The sequence below is a fragment of the Salmo trutta genome, chromosome 8, assembly GCF_901001165.1.
Source record: "Salmo trutta chromosome 8, fSalTru1.1, whole genome shotgun sequence".
NCBI classification, from domain to species: Eukaryota; Metazoa; Chordata; class Actinopteri; order Salmoniformes; family Salmonidae; genus Salmo; species Salmo trutta.
Genome location: NC_042964.1, coordinates 20889291 through 20915848, shown reverse-complemented (window position 1 = coordinate 20915848; position 26558 = coordinate 20889291). Strand labels below are relative to the sequence as shown.

Genomic DNA, 26558 nt, shown 5'->3' with positions numbered 1-26558 from the left:
GAACGCTTACCAATAAAAATGCACTGAATCACAGATTTGGCATATCATTGCTCACATGTTAGGCTACACATCATAAAATACACTTGAGTGTACAAAACATTAGTAATACGAGCCAATGCTAACGAGTGTTAGAGCTATTGCTATTGTTTTGGGAAGCAGCTCGGAGATTTAATAATGCTCCTAAAAGGTTCTAACAATGAACTTAGCCTTAAGATGCTTTTTGGAAACCGGGCCCAGATCAACAGGCGCAACCAACGGATAGGGGGGGGGGGCGAACTTGACAATGACTTGCGGGCAGTGGGTTCCAAACAACAATGACAGAAAATGTATAGCCTACAAAACATATTTTTTTTAGGGGAAATTATACTACCACCTACACAGGTAGAGCCCTATCTGTGCACGTGCCTGCATACATACCAAACAAACATGGAGGTGTAACAGTGTAGGTTACGTCCCTTTCTTCGCCCCAACCCGGGCTCAAACCAGGGAGCCTTGCACACAACAACAACTGACACCCCACGAAGCATCGTTACCCATCGCGCCACAAAAGCCGCGGCCCTTGCAACGCAAGGGGAAACCCTACTTCAAGTCTCAGAGCGAGTGACGTCACCGATTGAAATGCTATTAGCGCGCACCGCCGCTAACTAACTAGCCATTTCACATCGGTTACAGAGGCATGGCAATGATAGAGCAGTAGGTTAAAGCAGTGGTTTTCCAACCTCTCCTCAGGGACCCCCAGACGTTTCACAACTCTGTTGTAGCCTTGAACTAGCTCACCTGATTCACCTATTCAAAGGTTTGATGATTAATTGCCAAGTTGAATCAGGTGTGTGGAATAGTTAAAGCCCAGTGCAGTCCAAAACATAATTATCCTGTGTTTTATATATATATATATATGAATAATACTGTGAAAATGATGATAATGCCCTGTTTGAAAAGATCGCCCGAAATTTCAGCCTGTTTTGGTGGGATGGAGTTTAAGCCTTCCATGGTGACTTCACCATGTGGTACATTTGTTAATAGACCATTAAGAAAGACAGTTCCAAACCTCTCTGTCAATAGCAGAACATTTAAAGTTTTCCCCTCCCCACTCATACCTCCCAGACAGTCCTAGCTAAATTCTTGCTTGAGAAATTTCCCTTTGCTAAGTAGCTATTTTGGTGTATTTTTGACAATTTTAATTGAAAACAATTACAGTAAGGTACTTAAGGTACTTTGTTACCCAGAAATGATTTGATATTGAAAAAAAAATAAAAAATGCTGCGTTGGACCTTTAAAATACATGGGTTCCAGAAGAGAGGTTTGAAAACCCCTGGGCTAAAGCACATACAGGTCTGGTACAAGGATACGCAAGCTGCGGACTTCAACCCTGGTCCTGCATAGCGTTAGGGTCCTGACCCTCATGCCACTAACTCATCTCTGTGTAGTTGGGCGGTGGGCTCAGGCTAGCCCTCATACAACTACCCCATCTCTTTCTGTAGTTGTGTGTTGTGTAGTTGTGTAGTTGTGTGTTGGGTATTTGTGTGGTGTGTATTTGTGTGGTGTGTGGTGGCTGGGCTCAGGGCAGGCCCTTCTCTATAGTTGTGTGTCGTGTAGTTGTGTGTGTGTTGTAGTTGTGATTAAATCCGCAGAGGGGTGTGTGTATATGAGAGAGGTGAAAACGATGAGGTAATGGAGAGGTAGTACTACAATTACGGTCCTGGAGGTTTCCCTGACCAACTTACCCTGACCAGGAAAAATTCCTGGCCAACTAGGCAATGCAAGCGTTCTCGATAGTGTGCCCTTTGCCAGTGCCCTTTGCCAGTGGCAAAGCAGATATAAAAACAGATGGGCAGGGTTTGCAGAGCCAGGGGTTGGACGTGTGTCCAGTGGGGCCGGGCTGTTCTTGGTGTGGCAAAACATTATTCTCATCTCCTTGTAGATGTACAACATCCCCATCCATGGGGACCTGGATTAAATTGACAGTCGGGAATTGACCGTTGGGGATTACTGCACACACGCGCGCGTGCGCACACACACACACACACACACACACACACACACACACACACACACACAAACAATACACACATACACACAAGGAGCGTGGGTGGAATAGCAGGATGGGTGCGGTTGGCCTTGTATTGCAGGTGTGGAATTGAGATTATTTGCCCTCAATCCCTTGTCCTTCTTTTGAGCAGCTGTTGCTAAATGAACTCAATGGATTTTCAGGCCAAATAGAATCCGATCCATCGTCATGTTCCCAAAATGTTGGAACTTGTAAGCAAGGTGGTGTTCGTCAGATAAGAATAAAGGAAAATGTTTTAAAACTGACAATTCTTATTCAATGTTTAGTTTCAGGGTAAATCCATTTCAATTCAATCACTTTTTGACAGCACCCCTTTTGACTTGAACGAAACCTTCCATACATTGTAGATGTGCTCAGAAAGTGGCTTTTTGGACCACCACAGGTGTGAACGTTTCCCCTGGGTACAGATCTAGGATCAGCTTCTTCTGCCCCAATCCTAACCTGAACCATTAGTTGGGAAAATGCTAAACTGACCCAAGATCAGCATCTAGGGGCAACTTCACACTACATCCCAGGTTTGGCTGGAAGAGTGGGCGTGACCGTTGGAGTTGCCCTCCGGCTCCACCGCTGTGGTTCTCATGAACCCAAGGAAAGACTACCCCCTCGGAGGAAGGGAACACAAACCCTTTCTCCACATGGTAAGAACATCAAAGGAAGGCATCTTCTGGCGCTGCCACACCAATGCCATATCTTAGCCCTGCTCACAATGATGCAACTCCGTGGTTCTCAAACCTCTCCTCCCCGAACTAGCTCACCTGATTCGAATAGTCAAGGGCTTGATGATTAGTTGGCAAGTTGAATCAGGTGTGCTATCTCTGGAATAGATCAAATACATGGAATGGCCGGGGACAGAGAGGAAGAGGTGAAGTGAGAGGGATAACAGGGCCCAACATCTGTCTTCTTCAGCAGGTGGTGTTTTTTTGTGGTTTGTTTTTCGCTCACCAACCGAGGACTTTTTGTATGGAGGTCAATGAGAGAGTGTTGAATTTGGTTAACAAATAGTTGAATGGCTTATTTGCTACGTGTGGCTTATTTGATCGAATATACGTTTTGTAAGGATTTGGCTGTTACGAGTGTACTGATATAAGTAGGACACGTGACATCCTGGCAACTTTGAGAAAAAACGACTGATGTTGTTGTGCCTGGTTGTCACTAGTTACCGCAGCCACAACATTATAAACCCCACCTATTTCGACAATTTATCTTCTTAACATGTGAACACTTACCTTAACCACACTGCTAACATTATTCCTAACCCTAACCTCAAATTACGACCATAAATATAATAAAAAAATGTGCATGCATTTTTACGATATAGCCAATTTGAACTTTGTGGCTGGGGTAACTAGTGGAAAACGTAGTGTCTGTTGTTCAAACCCACCTGTTGTTCTGCCCTCTCATTGGCTAGAATGGTCCCTCCCGATCTTGCCTTCTCCCGACTACCTTTCATTTTTGAAGACATTTCGTTTCATTGTTAGAGCGGCCACTAGAGTATCTGGCCAATATAATGGATAATCTGTGCTTGGGGTCCCCAAGGAGAGGTTTGAGAACCACTGATGTAACTAAACAACACCAGCAGCAATAGGCCATCTAGGTTCACACCACCCTATAAGAACACACTGGATTGCCTGTCTAGTTAAGGCGTCAGCATATATCAATTTGGTTTGCTCCTAGCAGAACTCGGCATAGCGAAACGACCATCTGTGCTCTCATACTCCCTAAAGACCTTTGCTTGAAAAACGAGAAAATAACAGCAACATTACTGTTGTGCCTCTTGAGCCACCATCACAACGACATAGCCAGAAACACTTCCCCAAAAATAGTCTGAATTAATCTAAGATAAATCAAGAAATCTGTCATCAATGTTGATGTTTTTGCAAATGATGTCTTAGTCACTCAATTTTACATCGAACTAAGATGTTCTGTGAGGTAATTCTCAAGTGACAAAAGTTGCATGAAAGCGTGTCGTCTCTCGTTGAACGACAACAAACACTTCATGTTCCCACTCCTGCTAGACGTAGTACTGTTGAACAACCACTGATGGAGGGGCAATGACTTTGGCCACCGAACTTTGACTTGCCTTTGACTTGCCTCAATAAAAAAATGTGTGTGCACGAACAGCCGGAGAACAAAACAGCTGAAGACAAAAACGTCACAAAATGTCAACGTAATATAAGCGCAAACTTGTTCGACTGGGAAGCCTACGGTAAGCTTTACGGTGTCCAGTATCGGGAGCCATTATGTGGGAAGCCCCATTAGATATCCACAGGTGTATACACAGGTGTCACAATAGACAACTAAACGACTGTTGTCCAAACAATATCATCTTTCACAGCAGAATATAATCCAGCAAGATGTTTCAAAATCCTTTTTTTATTCAAATAAATCCTTACCAGCAGCAGCAGGACACAACTTCAATTTTTTTTAGGTTCTTCAACACTAAACAAATCCTCAGAGTAGATAACTTTAAGGTGAAAATACAGATAAAAACTGTTCTGTACAGTACAAAATACTGATTAAAAATACTGAGAAAATAACAGTGTGAAAGTAACGGTGTCAAGGTCTTTCCCCTTGGGGCCATGACTGGCTGGCAGGGGTCAGTAATAGATTGCCTCCCTACTGACCCGTCTCAGTGCAGAGCGATGTGTGTGTCTGTGTGGTGCAGAGCAACCCTCCCCTAGGGGATCTGGAGGAATAATGAATCTCTCCTCAGATGGAGGGTCTCTGTTACCTATGGGGCGCTGGTTGTAACATGTAAGCGTATAGTGTCGTGAAAAAGATGTATTCCGTGCATACAGTTTCCTCCTCCTTCTGGCTGGCATTAGAGGACAGGTTCGAGGAGCAGGATCTTTTAAAACCACTACAGTTAGAGGAGACTGGAGTGGAATCTGATTACAGTCTTTTACAGCACCTTCGTGGCGGCGGGGAGATATCACATTTACCTCTCTCTCTGTCTCTCTCTCCCCCTCTCTACCTCCCTCTCTCCCTCTCCCTCTCCCTCTCGTTATTTTTTTCTCTCCTCTTTCTCTGCCCCCGCTCTCTTTGTGCTTTCCTCCCCGCTCTCCATCCCCGTCTCTTTCCTTCCCTTCTTCTCCAACACTAAAGCTCTGCCAGAGGCTATATGCCATCTGCTCTGACATTTTTAGAATAAGGAGAACTTTATTAAAAATTGTTGCATCACAATTAAGAATTCAACCAACCCCACTGGCAGACTTACGGGCGTTAGCATGAACCCAGATCTGTTTGTGCTGTCTTGCCAACTTATTGGAAGTCATTGTCAAGCAAGACAGCACAAACAGATCTGGGATCAGGCTACGACTCCTTACAGTACAATACATGGTGCACACCCTACAGAGGAGGAAAATACCAAGGAAATGACCCCCTTCATCATTATCAGTTGGACCTATGACCTTTACCCCCTGACCTTTGTGGCTTGATTTGCATCGACTCAAATAGTCACTGTGGATGCCCGATGGGTGTGTGCATGCGCGTGTGTCTTTGGATTTGAGGATGTTATTTGTTTCTTAATCAAGTCATTTTGTTCCTAGCTCCTGAGAGGGGATTTAATTAGTCCTCATATATATGACAAATGGCCAATGCTTACCTCAAAAATAATCAACACACTTTACCAGCCAATCCCCCCCCATTATATAATTGCGTCTGGACTGGACGGTGTTCTCTTTAAATGGTGTTTAATCATTAAAATATGTACGAACATATTGATCCAGCCTTCTGTTTCCATATTAGACATCATTAGAAGTTATGGGATAGTTGCAACCATAGCCTCTCATATTAGTAGATTTATTATAGTATTACTCACACCAGTATTAGTCGGTGTGTGTGTGTACACGTTTTACTATACTTGTGAGTACCAGAAGTCCTCAGCAATAGTAAACCAACTAAAATTCCGAGAAGTGAGGACATTTTGCCAGTCCTCACTTTTAAAAAGGCTATTTTAGACATAGGGGTAAGTTAAGGGTTCGAATTGGGGTTTGGGTTAGGGTTAGTGGTTAGGTTTAGGAGTTAGGGTTAGATTTAGGGTTAAGGGTTAGATTTAGGGTTAAGGGTTAATGTTAGGGTTAAGTTTAGGGTTGGGGAAAATAGAATTTTGAATAGTCCCCAAAAAGTCCTCACAAGTATAGTAAGACATAGCTGTGTGTATGTGTGTGCGTGTGTGTGCGTGCGTGTATGTGTGTGTGTCCTACGCCTTGCCCCAACCTCCAGTTAATGGTGTGTTTATTTTTCTACCCCCACGTCAATACAACTAAGTGATGAAAGAAATCTTCAATCCCTTTCATATGTGTACAACCCACACACATATTCTACAGCTACACACCAACCAACAAACCATGTCCTCTTTCATGTTCTCACTGTCTATAAACGCAACAGTATGTTAATTGGAGCGTGTGTGTTTTCACCTCTCTCATAGAACACACACGTTCTCATACACACACACACACACACACACACACGCACACGCCCACACACACACACACACACACACACACACACACACACACACACACACACACACACACACACACACGTTTAGATTCATTAAACAAACCTCACATTCCTTACTTGCTGCTGCTGCTCTTTCAAGTACACTGTGGAAAACTAAACTATACTCAAACAAATCACAGTCTAGCTGCCTTGGCTGGCCACACACACACACACACACACACACACACACACACACACACACACACACACACACACACACACACACGGATTGCCTTTGGCCTGGCGAGTGCTGGTAATCGCTGTTGTGCTTAACAGCAGGGTTAGGCTGTGTGTGTGTGTGTGTGTGTGTGTGTGTGTGTGTGTGTGTGTGTGTGTGTGTGTGTGTGTGTGTGTGTGTGTATGTGTATATGTGTGTGTGTGTGTGTGTGTGTGTGTGTGTGTGTGTGTGTGTGTGTGTGTGTGTGTGTGTGTGTGTGTGTGTGTGTGTGTGTGTGTGAGAGAGAGAGAGAACGTGTGTTTTCTATGAGAGAGGTGAAAACAATGAGGTAATGGAGAGGTAGTGCTACAATTAGGGAAACAAGTCCTGGCCAACTAGCAATGCAAGTGTTCTCTGTGTGTAGAGAGGGCAGTGTGAAGACCTTGATAATGTGGTTTCATAACAGAGTACTGTTAACAACTCTCTCGCTAAATTGGACGCAGGCAGCACCGATAGCATCGTGGTAACTGGCAGTGCTTGGCAGTGTGTGTGTGTGTGTGTGTGATTAAAGTGTGTTTTGGAGAAGAGGGACCCAAAATGTAAACTCATTTGGCGATGAGGATGTTTCTTATGTAAATGAACAGCTGATATGTCAGTTTAATAAGCAGCACTGGCCTGCATGCTTTTTTTAATCCTTCTGCTCTCAAAAACAAAGAAAGTAGAGCAAGCTTTTTAAGTGTTTTAGAGAATTGGGTCTATTTCTGGGTTCTATTTTTGATAGAAATTGAGGCACTCAGTAATGGTCTGTCTGGGTGATTTGAAAGACTCACAGACCGTTTTTGTAGTTCATGTTGGAATAGGCCTTTGAGAAAATGTCGATTGCCTGTGTTGCTCCAAATTACTTGTATGTTTGCTATTCAACTGTATTTTTCTATAAATGGCACTGTCATATTTGGAAAAACATTACAGTCTTTATATAGCTTGCTTTTAGTCTCTCTGTCTCTCTCTATCTCTCTCTGCATGGGGTCGTTTAGGGAGAAGTGTTGTTTCTATGAAGCTCCTTCATAGAGGCAGCAGAACAGTAATGAACCTCTCAGGACCACAAAGAATCTGTCTCAATGTGTGTCTGGCTAACGGGGTGTGGCCCAAGACAAAGGCTGTGTCCCAAATGGCACCCTGCTCCCTCTATAGTGCACTACATTTGACAAGAGCCCTATGGGTTCTGTTGTGCACGATAAATGGAATAGGGTGCAATTTGGGATGCAGACTGCTGGGAAAGGGTCTGAAAGTGAATGGGCTTACTGTAGGGAGAAGGGGTTAGGATGTAGGGTTGGTGAGGAGAAGGGGAGAAGTGGTTGGGCTGGGGGGAAGAAAGAAGGATGGCGGGTGGGTAGGAGAAGGGGAGAAAGGGTTGGGCTGGGGGGGAGGAGGAGGGGAGGGGTAGAGATAGGGGGGATGGAGGGGGGTGAGGAGAATGAGGGAAGAGGTGGGGGGTAGAGGTACGGGTAGAGAGGAGGGATGGAGGGTGGTTGAGGAGAAGGGGAGAAGAGGTTGGGCTGGAGAGGTAGGAGGAGGGGAGGGGGTAGAATTTAGGGGAAAAGAGGGATGGAGTAAGAGAAGAGGGGGGTAGAGAAGGGATGTAAGGTGGGTGAGGAGAAAGGAGAAAAGATGAATGTGGGGTAAGTGAGGGGATGGAGGGGATAGAGAGAAGGGAGGAGGAGGAGGGATGAGGACGTTTTTCAGGAAGAGCAGATAAAGAGAAGATGGGTGGAGGGCAGATGAGGAGAGAGGGAGAGCAGGATTGGGAGGCAGTGCGAAGTACAATGTCAAGCCGTTGTATATCAGATTGATTCTGAGGATTCCAAGAAGAATATAATACTTAAGACTTATGCAAGCAAACAGCCCCCTAAGAACTGGGGCCGTACTTCTCAGGCATATCAGAGCAGGAGTGCTTATTTAGGATCAGTTTAGTCTTTTAGATCACAATGAAAAGATTACATGGACCTGATCCTAGATCAGCACTCCTACTCTGAGTGAGACGCTGGATACATATGGCCCTGGAGTCCCTGTGAAAATGATGTCACATTTAGTTGAGTTTAGTTTATTTGATCATTTAAAACAAGGTACACATACAAAATGATGCACTTGATTAAGAATTATCGAGGATAAACAACAAAAAGTCAGACTTTTTCATTTGGGTTCCTCTTTCATGATAGCATTTAGCAAGTTGGGCATATGTGGCAGGATAAAAAAAAAAAAAAACGGAAGCTAAAATGGCAGGTCAATTTGGTTATTTAGACATATAAACACAACAACATATACGTACCATACACAAAGGAACTCTACTTGGTCATCCTCATTGGGCTAGGAGGGATTGCTCACAGAGGCACCCTATCCATCAACCAGGATATCACCTTCCTTTGAAAGATAGAGAGAGTTGGAATAGTTTGAACAGGCAGAGGCAGACTATTCCACTCAGAGGCTCCTGAATATGAAAAAGTACCTTTCCCTGTCAGGCTTCTGAATCTATATACAAACGCACATACACACACGTTAGCTATCCTAGCTTTAGCGTTATGGTCGTGTGAAGAAAGGGGTAAAGTAGTGGATTTACTTTTTTTGGGGGATGTGCCTCTCTGGATTTGACGATTACATTGGTACGACTTACAACATATAGAAGGGCTATGATGGGGTGGCTCTCTTTCTCTCTCGTGCCCTCTTTTTTCCCCCATTTCAACGCAGTTCTCAATCGAGCACATCTACTGTAATCTCTGACAGATAGCTGAGTTTCTCAACTCCCCGATATGTACGTCACATCAACGGAGTTGAGCGGAGACGACTGTGGGCGGAGTTTACCGCTGACTACATCGAGTCGCTGTCAGTCGATACTTGCAAAAACGTCAATTCCTAAACCCTTGCAATGTACCGATGTATTTTCCTCTGTAGCTGCGTGCCTTTCTTTGTTTGCTGAAATCGATACTTTTTAATAAAACTTTTGTCAAATACAACCACCGACTGTTTCCTCGTATCGACCGACAGCGGCTGGATGTAGTCGGAGGTAAACTCCGACCCACAGTCGTCTCCGCTCAACTCCGTTGATGTGACGTACATATCGTGGAGTTGAGAAACCCAGCTATTAGACAGACAGACAGACATATACACTGATCTATAGTGTTTCCATGATGATGCCACACACACACACACACACACACACACACACACACACACACACACACACACACACACACACACACACACACACACACACACACACACACACACAGGATGCGTGTTCAGAGCTATAGCGTGACATCTTCTGTAATAACTACTGTGACTGGTCCGATCGGAATCTCTGGAATATCTTATTTTGATCAATTGGTGTCAGAAGGAGACGATGGAACTCTAGAATTCCCAGATGGAATTGTGTCACAGACTATAGTCCATTAAGATCTCATGATAGTGTTTTAATATGTTCTATTTAGTGCTGCGCTGCTGTCACTGTGTCTGTGTCACTGCAATACCATTGAGACGTATCTATCCCTTCATCCCTCCTCTCCCCTCTATGTGCCTCTGTAACCTTCAAGTGGAACACGCTGAAAGAGAGAGAGTTTGTTACAGAAGTTCTCTCTCTCTCTCTCCACATGGTCGCTAATAGGGAACGGCTAAAGCATCAAGGTTGGAGAGGGGGGGGATTAGACTGGGGGGGGGGTGTGGATGAGGGTATGCAGACCCTCAAGCAACTGTGGCCCTTCATGATGAGTTCAGATTTTTTCTGGCCCCTATCTCTGGACTAGAGAAATAGAGAGAGAGGGTACAGAGAGAGAGGTGAGAGAGGGAGAGAGAGGGTAGAGAGAGAGAGAGAGAGAGAGAGAGAGGGAGAGAGGGAGGGAGCGAGAGAGGGTAGAAAGAGAGAGAGAGAGAGGAGAGAGTGGGTAGAGAAAGAGAGAGCGAGAATGGGTAGAGAGAGAGAGAGAGAGAGAGAGACAAGGAGAGAGGGTATAGAGAAAGAGAGAGAGAAAAGAGAGACAGAGTGGGGGATAGTGCAGTTAGAGGGTATATTCCCCATGCCCTTAGTTGCCGCCGGAGATGCTCGCTCCTTCCCCAAGCTCTGACGACGGGTCATCTCCCCGGCGGCAGAGTGCTGAGTGAACAGCTGGAGCATCGCATGTCAGTCAGCCAGCCGTGTGTGTGTGTGTGGTATTACTGTAGCAGTGTGACCCTTACCACTGGTTGACATCTGTTCCTACGCCAGTCATATTTTATAACAAAGGGAGGGAGGGAGGGAGGGTCATTCATTCCCCACTTAGCACTGTAAAGGGATAGTTCACCCAAAATGCATGTATAATCATTTATAAAGGATTTATAATCCTTATTAGGTGTTACCAACAATGTTCCCTCAAAGCCGCGCACCTCCTCGGACTGCCGCGCAGAAGAAATGCCAGGCCTCGCAAAGACTCAAGAGATTGAACTTCACAGAGTTCACCCTATTAGTTTGCACTATATAGATCAATGTCATTTCCTGTGATCAAATAAACATTATATCAGCCCCTTTTCAAACGCAACAAACCAAAACGAATCTAACTTTGCAAGATTGAGTCTGGGATTTTGTTGTAGGCAGAGCCAGAACGCAACGGAGTAGAATTATATTATATATTTCAATCACCTTTGAGTGAATGCACATTTCAGATCAGTTCAGATCAGAGTGCACGTGCATGCGCACATTTGTTGATATTCTTTGCTAGTTAGCGAGTTTTGAGCCTAGTTTTAGATAAGTATAGGTCAGCAGTGGGGCGTTACTGCTTCCTACAAGAGCACAGAATGCGTAGGCTACATTTAAAGCTGTCTTTGAGAAAAAGCTGACGTCTTAATTAAAGAGGCAGTGTTGTATTTTGAGGCAGGTTTGAATATGCAAATAAGCCAATAGGCAGAAGGGTAGCCTACACTGTCTATTTCTCTGTATAATAAAAATAACACATTTTCTTTTGTAAAGAGGCTTCTTGCATCATACAACACAATTCAATGCAATTTACAGTCACCTATTTGGCCCATGGTGTTATAATTAATTCATGTCAAAACCTTCATAATGTCAAAACGTTTTTTTAAAGTCTCATGCAATGTAGGCCTGCATTGAACAACCCATATAGGCTACTGTAGGCTTTATCAAAGATATCAAAAGCTATTTCCATGTGAAAATGTTATGGGATTTGCTCCATTGGTTTTGTTGGTAGGCCTACATTATGCTCAAATAGCCACAATAGCCTATTGGCTACTGTCTAAAACTGTAAGGGTACAGCCTCAGTGTTCACTGTAAACGCGCTGGAAGTTGCACAACATTTTCACAATGTTCAAGTTTCTGTTCACAAGACCACAAATTTGCTCAGTGCCCCAACAAATTAGAGGGAACAGTGTGGAGGTAAATCTAATCTAAACCATAGTCCTGTTACTTCATCCTGAACTGACCAATTTGATAATAGGTTTGTGGGTCTTGTGTCCACTAGAAAACCTAGCGAGGGAGGTCTCTGACAGAAAGTAATCTACGGTCGTATAGGGTCAAAGGTTAGGGGTCAACGTATGAAGTCAGGACAAGACGCCGTCAGCATCGACTATAAGCATCTGCCATTGGGCCGGAGGGAGTTGAGAGTTAGCTAGCGTGAAGGTCTGCTCATTACATCATTAAGGCTAGCCTCAAATAACCTTTTGTGTCGGTCACGCAAGATGTGTGTTGTTCGTTTCACGGCATGTTTGACGTACTTTGACTCCACAGTCTGACAATGATTGGTGTAGAATTATTGTAAAAGAAAATCGAGGGCTGGAGAAATAAAAAGGGAGAGAGAGAGCAAAGAAGATAGAGGGAGGGAGAGATAGAGAGAGAAAAGGAAAGGAAAGAAAAGATAGACAGAGAGAAGCAACAGAGAAATGAAGAGAAACTGACAGATTGAATTCCTTCACGTCACACCGAAATGACTGTGACGTTAGTGAAAGACACTGATGTAAACAGCTCTAATGTGGACAAATAACTCTCTGCCCTTTTTCTAAAACGAAACTGATCACATAATGGATGGCGAGGCTTTATTTACGACGCCGTAACAAAAGAGATTGTCGCAAAATCCTTTTTAGGTCAAAACACACAAAGACAGAGAGACACAGACTCTGGCCACACTAGAAAGAAGCCGTGTTTAATTAAAAAGGCCTGATTGGGTTTCACAGCGATTGGCACAGATATGACAGCACAGGAGGCTGACACCCGACACCCACTACACGACTATGATTTAGTAGTAGTAGTCTGTGTGTGTGTGTGTGTGTGTGACCAGAATCTGGGGCTCACTGACAGAGAGCCACTTAAATCCCTTTCTTATTAACTCTCCATGACACCTGATCCACCACGCGGGGTGGCTCACTCATAGACACACACCACACTCACTGCTTAAACCCATGGCTCTTCTTACCGCTGCAAAATGGTGTGTGTGTGTGTGTGTGTGTGTGTGTGTGTGTGTGTGTGTGTGTGTGTGTGTGCATCTGTGTGCCTCTGGGCCCTTTTTCTCTGCTGTTATCTGGGCAACATCTCATCAGTCTGGTCGAAGTCTGTCTGTCTGTGGCACTAAATGAAACATATGTCTTGGTAAGTACACTCGTGATCTTCAATGGAGGTCAATGGGGCCATATTGTAACTATATAGCAATCTGCTAGGGCTATATTCTGGACATACAGTACATAGTAATAGTACGGGCAACGCAGATCTAGCGGTGGTATTGAGCGGCCATTTTGGGAATTCAGAACACATGGATTAACACCCCTACACTAGCAACAAGTGCCAATGGATCCTTAGTGACCACAGTGGGTCAAGACCTTGGATTAACCTCCCATCCGAAGGACAGTTAAAGCTTGGAGTAGACTAGGACTTTCTTTCTCAACCCTGGCCCTGGGGACCCAAAGGGATTAAGGCCACCGCACATATATATCGGGTGGCCAAGGAGGAAGAAGGAGAAGGGGAGCAAAGTGAAAATGACACGGTTTGGGAACACCTCTTGGAGCCAGCCTGTGGTCTGAAAGGGGGAAGACTGGGTGAAAGCATGAGGAGTTTTTTTTAGGGCCTTCATTTTTGTGGAACCCAGCAGGAAAGTATCCTGAAGGCATAGAGTCAGGTGAAGAGAGAGTGGGAATGGTCATGTTATCAAACTTAGTTTTTTTTTTTGCATATATAATTATGCATAGTTACACCCTTCTAATAATAGTTGCTATGTGTTGTGTTTCTCTTTGCTTTCCAAGTCTTGTGCTATCACTCTCTTAGGAACCAGAAGCTGAAATGGAGAAAGCCAAAAACTCCAGTTGAGATGTCATGCTGTTGTCCGATGAGAGATAGAGATAAGATTGTGCATAGTGTGATTATAGATCAGAGGCCATATGTTTCGGAGTTGTAAACCTAATCATTAACTGTCAATGTTAATCATGTTTTTTTATGTTTTATTATCATTGTTGGTTCATTTCTAAGTCATTTAATGTTGAACAGTATGGAGTTAAATGTTCAAAATGGGGGACTGATGGGTTCTGACTCTAAACTTGAAATATTGTTAATTACCAGGTATCCTATGGAAATATTGAGTGCCATTAACTTCTGGTTTCTACACCAGAAGTTAATGGTTATCTGTAGGAGGAGAATGTAAGGGTAAGTAACAACACATCCGCCACGCTGATCTTCAACACGGGGGCCACTCAGGGGTGCGTGCCCCTCCTGTACTCCGGTTTACTCATGACTGCATGGCCCGGCATGACTCCAACACCATCATCAAGTTTGCCGATGACACAACAGTGGTAGGCCTGATCACCGACAATGATGAGACAGCCTATAGGGAGGAGGTCAGAGACCTGGCCGTGTGGTGCCTTTCCTTTCCCTCAACATGATCAAGACAAAGGAGATGATTGTGGACTACAGGAAAAGGAGGACCAAGCATGCCCCCATTCTCATCGACGGGGCTGCAGCGGAGCAGGTGGAGAGCCTCAAGTTCCTTGGTGTCCACATCACCAACAAACTATCATGGTCCAAACACACTAAGACAGTCTTGAAGAGGTTACGACAAAGCCTATTCCCCCTCAGGAGACTGAAAAGATTTGGCATGGGTCCCCAGATCCTCAAAAGGTTATACAGCTGCACCATCGAGAGCAACTGCTCGGACTCTGACCGCAAGGCACTACAGAAAGTAGTGCGTACGACCGAGTACATCACTGGGGCCAAGCTTCCTGCCATCTAGGACCTCTATACCAGGCGGTGTCAGAGGAAGAACCAAAGAATGTCAGTTCTCCCTAGGAGAGGTGGGGGGGTGAAGTCAGGTGCAGGAGACCAAATATGCAAGAGAAGAGCGTTTATTCCTGAGTCCAAACAAAATGAACAGGCACATGACCAGAATAAGTAGTCCACCCAAAAAGGTCCGGAACGCAATCCAGAAAGTACGCCTGTCCACTAAAGACAAAGAAAATACAACGCAACCCAAAACCACGACAGGTAAAACAAAACAATCCCGCACGAACCCAAACTGGTAGGGCGAGAATAAATAACCCACTAATGAACCTAAACTCAAAACAGGTGAAACACAAGACAGACAAAACCAAACGAAAAGGAAAAGGGATCGGTGGCAGCTAGTAGACCGGCGACGACGACCGCCGAGCGCCGCCCGAACAGGGAGAGGAGCCACCTTCTGTAGAAGTCGTGACACATGGACTGTTTTTCTCTGCTACCACACGGCAAGCATTACCGTAGCGCCAAGTCTAGGTCTAAAAAACTTCTTAACGGCTTCTACCCCCAAGCCATAAGATTCCTGAACATCTAATCAAAGGGCTACCCAGACCCCTCTTTTACGCTGCTGCTACTCTCTGTTTATTATCTATGCATAGTCACTTTAACAATACCTACCTACATGTGCATATTACCTCAATTACCTCAACTAACTGGTGCCCCTGCACATTGACTCTGTACCGGTACCCAATGTATATAGCCTCGCTATTGTTATTTTACTGCTGCTGTTTATTTATTTGTTACTTTCATTTTATATTTTTTACTTATCTATTTTTTACTTAACACTTTTTTTTATAAAACTTCTTAAAGCATTGTTGTTAAGGGCTTGTAAGTAAGCATTTCACTGTAAGGTTGTATATGGCGCATGTGACAAATACAATTTGATTTGACATAATGGAGGCAATTAAGCTTGGAATGTACTGAGTAAAGGAAAGGAAATCACATGTTGGAAAGCACTGATGGAAAGATGTAGTTTAGTGAGGAAGGAGGCCAAATTAAGGGAGAAGTACTTATCTTCCTGCCTAGCAATAAACATGTATTGTTCAGAGGGAAGGAGGATGTTCCGCCCAAAATTTGACCATATACACTACCATCGGTGGAAACATGTCTTTGTGTGGGATGCACTAACATGGATTAACTCTTAAACTGGGTTGAATCAAGATTTATCATTTTACATCATTTAGCAGACGCTCTTATCCAGAGCGACTTATAGTAGTGAACGCATACATTTCATTCTTTTTTCTTTTTTTAGTACTGGCCCCCCATGGGAATCAAACCCACAACCCTGGCGTTGCACACACCATGCTCTACCAACTGAGCCACAGGGAAGATTGTTCATCTTGTTGCACCAAATGTTAAACCTAGTTTTAAATTAATCATAGTTAAATTAAATGTTTCCTTTAATCTAATGTAGTTTTCACTTTAAACCTAGATATATTTTAAGCCTGTTGCTCAATGAATTCTTGTTAAAAATATAAACTTAGATTGGAGATTAATTCTAAACTGCCACTTGAGGTGGTTTAACTGATAAAGTGGCAGCATAACTACTGTGGAGAGACCAAAATGACGGAGTTCCTCAGAGAATAATTAGAGACAGGTTTAATCCTGTTGAGTTTTATGATAATGATGCGTTTTCAAGGAGGTGCCGCTTCTCCAATGACTCTGTAATGCAACTGGAAAGAAAGGTTGGACCAACCATTAAGCATGGGAGTGATAGAAACGCGGCTGCACCCCACTACTTTAGCTCTTGGTGACTCTACGGTTCTACGCAACTGGAAGTTATCCAGATGATGGATGAGGACCTTTTTGGACTCCACAAGTCAACCGTCTACAGGGTTGTAGTCAGAATGTCCAATGTTATTGCCAGTCTGACATCAAATCAAATTTTATTGGTCACATACACATGGTTAGCAGATGTTATTGCGAGTGTAGCGAAATGCCTGTGCTTCTAGTTCCGACAGTGCAGTAATATCTAACAGTAATCAAAAAATTCCACAACAACTACCTAATGCAAACAAATCTAAATAAAGGGATGGAATTAGAATATGTTCATATAAATATATGAATGAGCGATGACCGCATAGGCAAGATGCAATAGATGGTATAAAATACAGTATATACATATGAGATGAGGAATACAAGATATGTCAACATTATTAAAGTGGCATTATTAAAGTGACTAGTGATCCATTTATTAAAGTGGCCAATGATTTCAAGTCTGTATGTAGGCAGCAGCCTATCTGTGTTAGTGAAGGCTGTTTAACAGTCTTATGGCCTTGAGATAGAAGCTGTTTTTCAGTCTCTCGGTCCCAGCTTTGATGCACCTGTACTGACCTCGCCTTCTGGATGATAGCGGGGTGAACAGGCAGTGGCTCAGGTGGTTGTTGTCCTTGATGATCCTTTTGGCCTTCCTGTGACATCGGGTGCTGTAGGTGTCCTGGATGGCATGGAGTTTGCCCCCGGTGATGCATTGTGCAGACCACACCACCCTCTGGAGAGCCTTGCGGTTGTGGGCGTTGCAGTTGCCGTACCAGGCGGTGATAAAGCCCGACAGGATGCACTCAATTGTGCATCTGTAAAAGTTTGTGGGTTTTAGGTGTTAAGCCAAATTTCTTCAGCCTCCTGAGGTTGAAGAGGCGCTGTTGCGCCTTCTTCACCACACTGTCTGTGCGGGTGGACCATTTCAGTTTGTCCGTGATGTGTACGCCGAGGAACTTAAAACTTTCCACCTTCTCCAGTGCTGTCCCGTCGATGTGGATAGGGGAGGCTCCCTCTACTGTTTCCTGAAGTCCACGATAATCTCCTTTGTTTTGTTGATGTTGAGTGAGAGGTTATTTTCCTGACACCACACTCCGAGTGCCCTCACCTCCTCCCTGTAGGCTGTCTCGTCGTTGTTGGTAATCAAGCCCACTACTGTTGTGTCGTCTGCAAACTTGATGATTGAGTTGGATACGTGCATGGTCACGCAGTCATGGGTGAACAGGGAGTACAGGAGGGGGCTGAGCATGCACCCTTGTGGGGCCCCAGTATTGAGGATCAGCGTAGTGGAGATGTTTTTTCCTCCCTTCACCACCTGGGGGTGGCTTGTCAGGAAGTCCAGGAACCAATTGCACAGGGCGGGGTTGAGACCCAGGGCCTCAAGCTTAATGATGAGCTTGGAAGGTACTATTCTGTTGAATGCTGAGCTGTAGTCAATGACTAGCATTCTTACATAGGTGTTCCTCTTCTCTAGATGGGATAGGGCAGTGTGCAGTGTGATGGCGATTGCATCGTCTGTGGACCTTTTGGGGCGGTATGCAAATTGAAGTGGGTCTGGGGTGGCAGGTAAGGTGGAGTTGATATGATCCTCGACTAGTCTCTCAAAGCACTTCATGATGACAGAAGTGAGTGCTACGGGGCGATAGTAATTTAGTTCAGTTACCTTTGCCTTCTTGGGTACAGGAACAATGGTGGCCATCTTGAAGCATGTGGGGACAGCAGACTGGGATAGGGAGAGGTTGAATATGTCTATAAACACACCAGCCAGCTGGTCTTTGCGTGCTCTGAGGACACGGCTAGGGATGCCATCTGGACCGGCAGCCTTGCGAGGGTAAACACGTTTAAATGTCTTACTCATGTAGGCCACGGAGAAGGAGAGCCCACAGTCCTTGGTAGCGGGCCGCGTCGGTGGCACTGTATTATCCTCAAAGCAGGCAAAAAAGGTGTTTAGTTTGTCTGGAAGTAAGACGTCGGTGTCCGTGACATGGCTGGTTTTCTTTTTGTAGTCCGTGAATGCCTGTAGACCCTGCCACATACGTCTCGCGTCTGAGCCGTTGAATTGCGACTGCACTTTGCCCCTATACCGACATTTCGCTTGTTTGATTGCCTTGCTGAGCAGTGATCCAGTGTATTGCCCGCACGAGTGCTACAATCAATATGATGATAGAATTTAGGTAGCCTTGTTCTCAAATTTGCTTTGTTGAAATCCCCAGCTACAATAAATGCAGCCTCGGGATATATGGTTTCCAGTACATAAGGTTCAAGCCTACAGAGGAAACAAGAGCTGGATTTTACAGTAGAGCTAGATTCCTAAGTGTACTAGGGGCAATAGACTGTACACACATTCCTATTCCCAACCCTGGTGGTGAGAATGGAGAACTCTTCCGTAATCGTAAAGGTTACTGCTCCGTCAACGTGCAGGCTGTCTGTGATGACCAAGGTCAGCTCACCAACATCGTAGCTAGATGGCCAGGATCCACCCATGACAGCAGAGTCTTTGACAATAGTCGTCTGTGTGCAATTCTGGAAAGGGGGCCATATGAAGGCCACCTACTAGGTGACAATGGATATGCCTGTCGGGGGTACCTTATGACTCCCCCTTTAAACCCCCAGTCACCTGAAGAGAGAGAATACACCTCTCACATCCTGGCCAGAGGTCACATAAAGAGAGTTTTTGGAGTGTGGAAAAAAAGATTTCCCCTGCCTAAAGGAGGGCCTCCGCACGAAGACGGACACTACACTGACAATCATTATTGCAGTGGCGGTACTGTATAACTTTGGCAAGAGACAAGAAGACGAGCTACCTGAGGAGGCTGAGGAGGACCTACCTGAGGAGGCTGAGGAGGACCTACCTGAGGAGGCTGAGGAGGACTTACCTGAGGAGGCTGAGGAGGACCTACCTGAGGAGGCTGAGGAGGACCTACCTGAGGAGGCTGAGGAGGACCTACCTGAGGAGGCTGAGGAGGACCTACCTGAGGAGGCTGAGGAGGACCTACCTGAGGAGGCTGAGGAGGACCTACCTGAGGAGGCTGAGGAGGACTTACCTGAGGAGGCTGAGGAGGACCTACCTGAGGAGGCTGAGGAGGACTTACCTGCGGAGGCTGAGGAGGACCTACCTGAGGAGGCTGAGGAGGACCTACCTGAGGAGAATGCAGAAGATGGCCAGGTGCAACATGCTGCCAATGCAAATGGGAATGCTGTGAGGAGAACCTTGATTGAGAACCATTTTGCAGCCTTAGGTGTGTATAATGTAACATTGGTAACATGTAAAAAGCAATATTATATTTTCATTGGCACATACAATTCCTAATTAGGCTAAATGTATTAGTAAGACTTTGTTATTGTCAATACCATACAGGGTGGAACTGGAAGCACCAGAACACAAGAGTGGGGACAAGACTGGAGGATACCAAATTGCTTGGGAAAGCATAGTTTAAAAAAAATTGCTTAAATAAATAAAAATATCAGTGGGCATTTGTTTCCCTGAAGGAGTTTCTGTTCCTGAATTTGCAGTAGCTCTTTTTGTAAATTCAGGACCTCAATCTGCAGTAGATTTTTCTCTCTCTCCAGCTCCAAAACATCAATAGGAGCTTGGTTCCTGTCAGTTCTGGGGCATTTGCTTGGCCTGTTTGGGGTTTTTTCTGCTGGTTCAAGATCCAGGCACTGCTGCTTCTCCGTAGCACAGGGTCTCAGCTCAACTAAAGGAAAGGAAAGAAAGAAAATTACCTCATTATTAGTAGGCTATTTACGTGCCCATTTTGTACAACATTTGAATTGGGGCTTATGACATGTCCAGCCTTGGTACGAATTATGATGTTATGCAACATGCTGTAACGGGGCTGATAACGGTAAGATTGTAGTGAAGTAGCTTTAACGTTAGTTTTAACGTGCGTTATAGTCATTGATATTTACCAGTTATTTATGCTTACTAAATATTGGTGGGTCGAGTTGTCCGTTGTCATCATAGGGGTTATGGAGAGGGGCAAACTGCTGGAGAATCATCTCGCATATCTTCTGGGAGAGAGGATCAATTCCCTTGGATGGAGGCCCCCCTCCGGTCTGAAATAGCCCCCGCCTCTCCTCTGCCGCATCCTTTTTGGCTTCGCTTTTAAGTTTTTCCAGCACTCCTTCATCCGATTTTGGGTCCCTCTTCTCTTTAATCCGTGTCGATCCATTAAATCTGGCCTTCTTTTTGACAGTCTTGTTGTCTGTCTTTTTATCCTCCAGTATTTTTCTAAATTCCTCCATCAGAGCCAACAATTGTTTTTTTTTTTCATAAGCAGACATTTGAACCTCTTTGACGTGCCATGATCAGGTGGCTTGCGGACAAATAATAAATGCCTAAATAAGTAATAACAATAATAAATTATATTTTATGCTAGCTAGCATGGTTTATAAACTAGCTAGCTACAGTAGCTAACGTTAGCTAACGAATGAGTTTTCTGTCTAGTACTGGCTAAATAACAGATTTTACTTCAAATCAGCCAACCCATGAGAACCTTTGACGTTGGAGTTGCAGTAGTTCTAACGTTACATTGTTATTATTTTATCAAGGAACAGCAACTTTGTGGCCTCATTTGTCAAGTAGGCCAGCTACTTCGCTTCAACTCACGAAATACCTCATATATTGGTGTAACATGTCACTAATCATAGTTTAAAATCGTTAATCATAGATTAACTGATCCAGATTTAAAATTAAGTGGTGCAACACATCTTTGATTAATTATAAACCTAGATTGACAAAACCTAGATTAGCTCTAATCCTGGATTAATTTAAACCATGTTGGTGCAACTCACCCTTTGTCTTATGCAGCTGTATGACCCAATGGGTGAATAAACTTGCTTTGAGCTTTACTAATCGTCCGTGAGTTTTTATATGGTTCAGTTAGAACCTAACACCCCCTACACTGGCAACAAGTGCCATGGGATCTTTAGTGACCACAGTGGGTCAAGACCTCGGTTTAACCTCCCATCAGAAGGACAGTTAGAGCCTGGGGTAGACTAGAGCTGTCTTTCTCAACCCTGGCCCTGGGGACCCGAAGGGTGTTCATTTCCGTTTTTTTGCCCTAGCACAACCAACACACTTGATTCAACTAATCAACTCATTATCAAGCCTTTCAAATAGAATCAGGTGTGTTAGATGCTGGGGCAAAAACAAAAATGTCTCCAGGACCAGGATTGAGAACTGCTGGACTAGAGAAAGTAGTTGTGGAAATGTGGTTACAATTTTGGTAAGTAACCCGAACTGACGTGCTGAGGAATGGGATAGTGTAATCAAGAGGCGACATTGACAGGAGGCCATTATTATGCAGGAGGAGAGGAGGTTGGCTTGGAATCTTGAGGCGAGGTGACATAGGCAACCTGGAAGCTGTCACAGTGTACCACTCTCACTAATTTTTTTACCCCCTTTTTCTCCCCAATTTCGTGGTATCCAATTGGTAGTTACAGTCTTGTCCCGTTGTTGCAACTCCCGTACGAACTCGGGAGAGGCGTAGGTCGAGAGCCGTACATCCCCCTGAAACACAACCCAGCCAAGCCGCACTGCTTCTTGACACAATGCCCACTTAATCCGGAAGCCAGCCGCACCAATGTGTCAGAGGAAATACAGTACACCTGGTGACCGTGTCAGCGTGCATTGCGCACCGGCCCGCCACAGGAGCCACTAGTGCGCGATGGGACAAGAACATCCCTGCCAGCCAAAATCTCCCCTAACCCGGACGATGCTGGGCCAATTGTGCGCCGCCCCATGGGTTTCCCGGTCGCGGCCGGCTGCGACAGAGCCTGGACTCGAACCAGGATCTCTAGTGCCTTAGACCACTGCACCACTTGGGAGGCCATCAACAGGGTCTGCTTACAGTAATGTACGCATCTGGATGAGTCCTAAGAGGAATGAGCTAATGGATACTCAGTATTCTAGCAAGGTACATCCAGTCCACTGCCTATTATGAATATTCAAAGAGGCTAATGAGAAGAACCCAATGCCACTATCATTCAAATGTGACAAAAGCCAAGTCACTATACACACTCTTGCTTATGGATGCGGCCAGTTATACGTTAAATACATCTCCCTCTTTCTCTCCTTTGGTTTTGCATATACAGTATGTTTCCCCTTTCTATCGCTCTCCCTTTCTCACCCTCTTATCTCTGTATCTCCCTTTTTACTTATTCCCATTTTCTCTGTCCCTCCCTCCTCTCACTCTCCTTTTTCTCTCCCTCAGTGAAGTGGCGGATCATGTCTCAGAAGAAGATATTTCTGGTCTTTGTGGCAATCAGTACCGTCAGTCTACTGCTGCACCATGGGGGCCATTTCAGCTGGTGAGACACACACACGCCCGCACACACAGAATTTGTTACAGGAAATAATCAATGCCACCTGCTTAGGTTAGCATAGGGCTAAATGTGCCAGGTAATGAAATGGGAACAGCTAACATGTAGTGTCAATGATTTTAATTGGCTGATGTGCACTTAAACCTTTTCTATTGTTCGCAAGTATGGCCCGCCTTGTTCCACAGAATACAATAATAATCATTGTCACAGTCCTTGTACCTCTAGTCTGGCATCAATCACTATCAACAGATTTAATCCATAACATACAGCATCGAATCTAGTCAACCCACATCCAATCATGTGTATTAAAGACAAGGAAAATATATAATTATGCTAACCATTGTGTTAATCAGTCAAAACTGAATAGGAACTTTATTCACCTTAAAGTTCCTCATTACACAGAGATTGAGCTGCAAATCCCGTATTAAAAGCCCCCCCTCTCTATTTTTCTCATCTAGGACGATGGAAGCCTTTCACCTCGGCTGTCCGTCACTACGCACCCAGCTGTCCTCCTCTCTCAAGCCCAAACACACCAACGTAGCCTTCCTCAAGACGCACAAGACGGCCAGCACCACCATGCAGAATCTGCTCTTCCGCTTCGCAGAGCGCAACAACCTGACAGTGGCGCTCCCTGTGCAGGCCTGCGGACACCAGTTCTGCTACCCGCGCACCTTCAACGCCCACCTCGTCCACCCGCACACCCTGCCACCCAACGTGGTCACCAGCCACATGCGCTTCAACCGGGCCGAGATGCAGCGCCTCATGCCTAACGATACCATCTACGTGACCATACTTCGAGAACCAGGGTCCATGTTTGAATCGTTGTTCAGTTACTATAACCAGTACTGTCAGAGTTTTAAGAGAGTTCCCAATGGGTCCCTGGAGGCATTTCTGGACGAGCCGTGGCGGTACTACCGTCCTGACGAAAAGGACTCCATGTACGCCCGTAACACGCTGACTTTTGACCTTGGTGGGGACAAGGACCGTCCGGCGGCAGACGTGACAGCGTACGCCCGGGCCTTTGTGGCCGAGACAGAACGCGTCTTCTCCCTGGTGATGATCGCCGAGTACTTTGACGAGTCGCTGGTCCTCCTCCGTCACCTTCTCTCCTGGGACCTGGAAGACGTGCTCTACGTCAAGCTCAACATGCGGATGTCCGGCTCCAAGCACAGCCTCTCGCCAGGCCTCCCCTTCAAGATCCGCGCCTGGAACGCCTTGGACGCACGCCTCTATGATCACTTCAACGCCTCCCTGTGGCGCCAGCTGACTGCCCTGGGCCCGGCGTGCGTGGCCAGGGAGGTGCGGTTGCTCCGCAGGGCCCAGGAGAGGCTGGTGAGGGGCTGCTTCGGAGGACGGCTTCCCCAGCTCCGCTCTGCTGCCCAGATCAAGAACAAGGAGCTGCGGCCGTGGCAGCCCAGCGCAAAGGTGGACATCGTGGGCTACGACCTGCCGACCAACACCAACGCCACGTGGCCCGGAAGCCTGGCCCACGAGCTGTGTCTGAAGCTCATCATGCCAGAGGTCCAGTACACCAGGGTCCTGCTTCGATCGCAGTCGTTACGCTACCGACGCAGCTACCCGCTCCGCTCCCCTCAGCCCCAGCCGCAGCAGCCCGTACGGTCGGTCCTGCCACGCCACCAACAGGTGGGGATACAGCAGATTCACCGGGAGATCCTTCCTCCAGGACCTGGTCCCGCCTCTAGCCCCACAGCCACCTCTCGACCTGCAGGGACCCAGAGCAGGGCCACCAGGGTGGGGCTAAGGCCCTCGGGCCCCCAGATGCAGACGCCATAACTTAAGACTGCACCAGCCTTGAATATAGACTGAATACAAACGGACTGAATACAGACAGACTAAATACAGGCATGCAGCCAGACAGACAGACTGTCCTCCAGACTTCAGCCATTTGTCTCCAGGAACTGTATCAGGTGGTTCTGGAAGAGATAGGGAGAGGGGGGGGACACCACCAAATTGGGGCTGGAGATTGGGGTAGGACCCCAGAGCACTCTCATTAATTACAAACTCTGTATGGAACAATAAAGAACTGTTACTCTCGCTTTATCTCTCTCACTCTCTAATGCCATACCCCCCCCCCCAAACCTTGAGAAGATCTTGATGATGACAGTGAGAGAGGGTCACCGCTCCGGGTCCGTGTCCTCCGAGAATCCAACCCTCTAAGCCTTCTCCAGAGAGGAAAACCATCCAGTTCTGGGCCTCTCACCCAATGACTTTACCCCCTCCCACTGAGTGTTAGGCCCCAGGACAGAGGTCAAATGTCAAAAGTTAGGCCAGCGGTCCTTAGACTGACCCCGGCCCAATTCCTCCCCCCCTCTACACACCCACACACACACACACACACACACACACACACACACACACACACACACACACACACACACACACACACACACACACACACACACACACACACGCTCGCAGCCCTACACCAACTCTCTCCCTCCTGCCCACCCTGCTTTAGAACATCTCTCTCTGCTTCTCGGACCCCAGCTCATCTATCTCTCCCCTCCACCAGCAACTGAACTAGACCATGGCGGCTGCTGCTGACAAATGGGATGTTTTTAGATATGGGAATTGTGTGTGTGTGAAAGCGTTTTTCCTATGTATTTTGTTAATCTGGGGCGTTATCGCAATAAAGTTTTATGTAAAGTCTTATGTAAAGGTAGGGATCTTATAACCACCCGACACACACACACACACACACACACACACACACTGGACTCAACCCGTTGTTGGTTATGCAAGCCTGCTAAAAGACATGATGAGTGAGAGCTACAGTGTTTGAATATTTAATTATGTAATCTTAATGAGGCTCTCTTTGGACAGACCTTCCACTTGGGTTACCCAGTGAAACACACACACACACACACACACACACACACACACACACACACACACACACACACACACACACACACACACACACACACACACACACACACACACACACACACACACACACACACACACAGCAGTGCGGACCATGCCAAAGCAGATTACCTATCTGAAGCAAAGCATAGGGAGGAAATAACTACGATACGAAGGGAAAGCAGTAGAAGAAGAGAGAGTCTGGGTCCTGTTCATTTGGACACACTGCGGAAAACGTTTTAAAACATTTTGCAATGGAATTCGAAAATTGTGTATTTCTTCTTCGAAAACTCAATATACTATTCCCTTCCTATTTCAGTCCTTGGTCTCCCATTTGGTGCCTAATGAACATGGCCCTGGTGTGGTGGCTGTCATGTGGAGGTTGTGTTTTGCCACTCGTTTCATTATGTGGTACATTTTTTATGCAGTTGGTTGTTCATGTTTAATGTGTTAAGTATGTTTAACTCGAATGACCTAAATGGTATGGTTTGACCTGGGTGTCCTTGAGAGGGTGTGTGTGTGTGTGTGTGTGTGTGTGTGTGTGTGTGTGTGTGTGTGTGTGTGTGTGTGTG

At 45.7% G+C, this 26558-nt stretch overlaps 1 protein-coding gene across 2 annotated transcripts in view; it reads left to right on the top strand.

The window, feature by feature from the left end:
- LOC115198451 (galactose-3-O-sulfotransferase 3) overlaps positions 1 to 25483 on the top strand; it is a 33617-nt gene extending 8134 nt beyond the window's left edge. Inside the window, exons 2-3 of one of the 2 annotated variants that reach the window (XM_029760396.1) lie at positions 22992 to 23088; positions 23559 to 25483. In XM_029760396.1, coding sequence (XP_029616256.1) covers positions 23006 to 23088; positions 23559 to 24894 — 1419 coding nt within the window. In that variant the 5' untranslated portion in view covers positions 22992 to 23005 and the 3' untranslated portion in view covers positions 24895 to 25483. Of the gene's footprint in view, positions 1 to 22658; positions 23089 to 23558 lie in introns of those variants that run through there. The other variant, XM_029760395.1, reaches the window with a different exon arrangement.
- The last annotated feature ends 1075 nt before the right edge of the window (positions 25484 to 26558 follow it).